At 58.7% G+C, this 4,675-nt stretch overlaps 1 protein-coding gene across 1 annotated transcript; it reads right to left on the bottom strand.

The window, feature by feature from the left end:
• On the bottom strand, positions 1–3,963 carry LOC144380067 (serine protease 44-like). Its single transcript, XM_078061726.1, has 5 exons — positions 3,793–3,963; positions 3,298–3,454; positions 2,408–2,673; positions 1,463–1,626; positions 1–887 (listed from the first exon to the last, which is right to left on the bottom strand). The coding sequence occupies exons 1-5, from the start codon at positions 3,833–3,835 to the stop codon at positions 654–656; spliced, it is 864 nt and encodes a 287-aa protein (XP_077917852.1). The 5' UTR covers positions 3,836–3,963; the 3' UTR covers positions 1–653.
• Positions 3,964–4,675: the final 712 nt, after the last annotated feature.

Here is a 4,675-nt window from a genome sequence, read left to right as displayed (position 1 = left end):
CCGCACACCTCGGGGTGAGCCTGGATGGGGCCATTAGGGACTGAGGAAGGGGGCCCCATCACGGGGCTGCCCCAGGAGGGCCTGTGTGCCACACGCTGGCCACGCACAGCTGGATCCGCGCTGGGGGCAAAGGAAATGGCTCCCAGCCCCAGACAGCCCGGTCAGATGTGGAAAGCCCAGGCCTCACGCCTCAGCAGGGACATGGTGACGCCTCCTCCCTCTCTCTGCACAATCTGCAAGCTGCCCGCTTCAACACAGTCTCAGGTGACAGCCTGAGACCACAGCCAGGTCCAAGGCTGCCTCACCGCTCATGAGGTGTCTTCTCTGGTAGAGGCTCTCCAAGATGGCAAGGAAGCACCGGGCTCCACCTGGCAGGTCGGCTGGCTCTCAGGCTGGGATGCTTGGTCCCCCTCCTCCGGGGCAGGCAGGCCACAGCCAAGGTCGTGGGTGTGGCCGATGCAGGTGACCGGGACAGCAGCAGGCTGGGACACTTTCGGGGCTCCAGCCTTGCTGCCACTTTCTACTGTGGGGCTCTCTACAGGCTCAGTGGGCGCCAAGCAGGATTGGAGGAAAAGGCATCTGAGTAGGAGGGGGAGGTCGGAGGAGAGGCCCAGTGCAAGACCCGGAAACAGGAGGGGGGAGGGCCGGGGTGATCACGGGGCCACCAGGATGCCCAGGGGCAGCAGCAGACACAGAAGTGGGAAGTAGCCTGCTGAGTCCCAAGAGCAAGCCTGACTCAAGTGATCAATGACCCAGTCCTTGTAGAAACTAACTTCTGTATAAACTCCAGGATAATTTCTGCGACCGCAGCCAATGCCCCAGCTCACGATCCCCACCTGGACCCATGTTTCATTAAGTTCACAGACCAGGGGCCCCCCAGAGTCTCCCTGGAGAAAGAGGAAAAAAGCAAACACAGCAATAGAAGAGAATCAACATCAGAACTGGCAGATCGCGCTGCAAGGCTTGGGGAGACGGGCACTCGTGGGGCTTCCCCAGGACCCTCCCTCCCCCAGGCATCCACCAGCCCTAGGTTCCTGGGAATATCAGATTTAAGGGTTGAAAATTTAGCAAACAAAATTCGTATACGTATGCAAAAAATCATGTACAAAAAAAAAATGGAATATAAACAAAGAAAATGTCCGTACTCTGAGCTAATCATAATGAAGAACGTCTTTACCTGAGCACACTGCTGGTCACACAGAAAGAGGTACGAAACATGTGACTTGCATTTTTGGCATTTTCTGCCTGAATCTCCCCTCCTCTCCCAACCCCCTCCAGGCAGCACCAGGTCCTCCCGCTAAAGGATCCAGGCAGGCCAGCCCAGCCGAGCCTTGGCAGCTTGTCCCCTTGAGTCCCCTTGTCGTGAATTAAGGGTGAATGGAGGGGCCGCTGGACAACACAGGCCCCGCTGCCTGTCAGGGGACCACAAAATGGCAAGACGGCCAAGGGCCCATGAACTGACCTGGCAGGCATCCTTTCCTTGGGCATTGTAACCACAGACTGTCCCTTCTTTGACTATGTCACTCTTAGTTTCCATCTGGGTTTGGAGCATCGTGTTACATTTCTCATAACGGATAATGTTTAGCTTAACCTCCTGTAGCCTTTCGGCAGGTTCTTTGGACTTATCTGTAGAGATAATTTAGGAGTAGGTGGATCTGCCTAATGGAACGGGACACGAGCCCCTCGCACCCACTCTTGGTCTCAATACAGTGTGTTCCCATACAGACACCCCATTAGGGGAGTGACGGTGGTCCCCGTTTGACACCAAAAGAGATGAAGCCCAAAGCTGACGTGGGGAGAGGAGGAGGTAGGAATCAAAACGAGACCGGAGAAGGAAGAGATCAGGACAGGAAGAGGTGAGGCCTTACCAGCCCTGAGAAATCAAAACCAACTCTCTGTCACTCTGAGTATCCTTAGTAACCGTGACAGTTGTCCTGTGCATCAGTGAAGGGACTTTACTTTTGAGCAGGATCATAAACTCTTGGACAAGTAGTGTCCCAAAGGTACCAAATCCAACCTCTCCCCAGGGATGGGAGGCCCAACAGCCTCACCAAGAGGAGTTCTCTGGGCTCTTTTCACTCACAGGAAGCTCCCCGTCCACCAAGGCAAGGACTTCCAGTTTGGGACAGCTCCCATGAGCAGACACATCAACACCAACACCCCACCGGCTAAAATCCACCCTAAAGAGAACCCACTTTGCTCATCACCTGAGACCCCAGGTCCTGAAATTCTAATCGAAATCTGAAACACCATCAAATTACTCCCTACCAGCATCTTCTCCACCCTCCTCCCTTCCCTGCTTGCTAGAAAATGGCTTCCTTGCCTCCCCTTTTAGCTTGCAAGCCAACCACAGGGCACGAGGCAGCCTCTTGCCTGGCCTGAGCTTCAAGTCTTGCTTCGGTCTTACCTGCTTCGTTGAGCTTCCCCCATCCAGTCACCCAGCACTCTGTACCAGCTTGTACCATGAACGCCTTTTTAGGGAGGCACACGGGCTGGATGTGGGAGGAAAAATTCACAGGGAACTCAAGCAGAACAAGGGCAATGTCATTCTCAATTAATCCAATAGGATTGTAATGTTGGTGAATAACGATGTCTTGGACGGGGATCTCGACTGCCATTCTGGAGGTATGCTTCATGAAGATGTCTCCCAGCTTTGTCGTGTACTCCACATGGCTGCAGAGAGATCCCAGAGGCTCTACACTCCCCTTCCACATCTTCTGGGCCTTCCCAGCCTGGGCCTCTCTCCATCAACCGCTTCCCTCCCTCCATCACCACGTCCCATCCCTGGACCCCTGGTCAATCTATCCAGTGGTGCACCAAGGCTGGCTCCCCGGTGAGGAGCGTCAGCGTCCGCTGGGAACGTGTTAGAGATGCAGATGCTCAGATCCCACTCGTGATCTACTGCGTCAGAGACGCTGGGGTGGGGGCCAGGCAATCTGTGTTTTAACAAGCTCTGCAGGTTTATCCAGGCTCGAAAGTTTGAGACCCCCGATCTAGCCACATTGGTCTACTACACTCCACTCTTCTTAAATATTCCCCCTCGCCAGTCTTTGCCCACACACTGCCTCTCAACTGGCATCCATCCCATTTCTTGCCACTTGGCTTGAAGGCTAATCAGCACGAGCTTTGAACCTGATTTGGGGTCTTGACTTTTCAGGCTGCCAAGGGCCCTACCATCACCTTCCTCTGACTGCAGTGTGAAGAGCAGAGTCTATGACCCCCTTTCTCAGATGAGGAAGAGGAAGCTCGGGGAAGGGGACAGGACGGGCTCCAGGTCACAGAACCCCAGACACTCACCCAAATATGCAGTGGGCCGCGGTCAGCACCCACCGACTGGCAATGAGGGAGCCTCCACACATGTGTCTATCATTGATCTGCAGGCTCACCTGCCAGGGCCACTTCCGCTCTGCGGCGGGCAGTCCCCCGACTATCCTCATAGACCTCTGGCCGCATCCTGCAGCAGGTCAGTGAAGGGAGGGGACTGAAAGAAAGCCCCTGACAGCACCACCCCGGGTAATGCTCCGAAGTCCCAGAACCCTCAAAGCAAGGCCATGTCCCCTCACCGCCCACCCCACCCCCAGAGCAGCTCTGTATCCCCTAAGGCTCCTCGGAGAATGGCCACGCGTCCCCTCCGAGCTCAAGCGCAGGGTTGGGGCCACTCCGACCCCCCACCCCCCTGGGAAAAGCCATCTCCCCATGAGACCCTCCCCCAGAGCACGGTCCCGGCCTCCGCGGCCCCCTCGGCCCCCGCGGCCCCCTGTCCCCGGCAGGGCCTGGGCCCAGAAACCTCACCTGCCGGAAACAGCGGCTTCGCTGTGGTTAGTGGCTTTGCCATGGCTACAGCCCTGTAGGAGCCAGAGGCACCTGGGGTGACCGCCACTACTTGGGGGGATGCGGCAGCCTCTTGGGGCCCGGGGGTCGCAGACGGTCCCTCAGCCTTCCACACGCTCGCGCCGGGGCCCTCGCGGCCGCCCCCCGACGACGACCGGGAGGTGGGCGCCGGGGAGGGTGGGGGCGGCGCCGACCCGCCCTGCGCCCCACGGAGCCGAGGCTGGAGGAGCAGGAGCCAGAGCAGGAGGCCCAGGGAGCCGCCGGGTGGGGACGCCATGGGTCCGCCCGCGCCGCGCCTCTCGCCGCGCCCCTCGCCGCGCCCCCTCGCGGCTGCCCGCGGCCCTGCGCTCGCGCGCGCGGGAAACAGGGTCCCGCCGCGCCCCCTGGGGGGCCTGACCGTCGGGGAGCCTTTTCATCCGGGCACCGACCGCCGCGGCCGGGCTTGCAGCGCGCCTCGCCCCCCTCCTCCCCTGCCCGCTGGCCGCCGAGGTCGGGGCTGGCCCGGGCGGCACCGAGCGCTGCCTTGGAGATGACACTGCCCGCCCGCGGGGACAGAGCCCTGAGCCAAGTGCAAATGGGAAGCACAGCGAGATCTCACGAGCCACGGAGCAGACTGGCGAAGATAAACAGTCGTAACAACACCCAGTAGTGCCGCGGGTGCAGAGGTACCGGATCACTCAGACGTTGTGGTAGGAAAGTAAAATACTACAGCCACTGCGGAAGACAGACTGGCAGTTTCTTATAAAACAAAATATGCAATTACCATACGACCCAGTCATTGCATTCCTGGGCATTGACCCCAGAGAAATAAAGCTATATGCGCGCGCGCGCGCGCGCGCACACA

The sequence above is a fragment of the Halichoerus grypus genome, chromosome 1 (assembly GCF_964656455.1).
Source record: "Halichoerus grypus chromosome 1, mHalGry1.hap1.1, whole genome shotgun sequence".
Classification (NCBI taxonomy): domain Eukaryota; kingdom Metazoa; phylum Chordata; class Mammalia; order Carnivora; family Phocidae; genus Halichoerus; species Halichoerus grypus.
The sequence above is the reverse complement of the archived record's forward strand: the minus strand, read 5'-3'. Positions and strand labels throughout refer to the sequence as shown.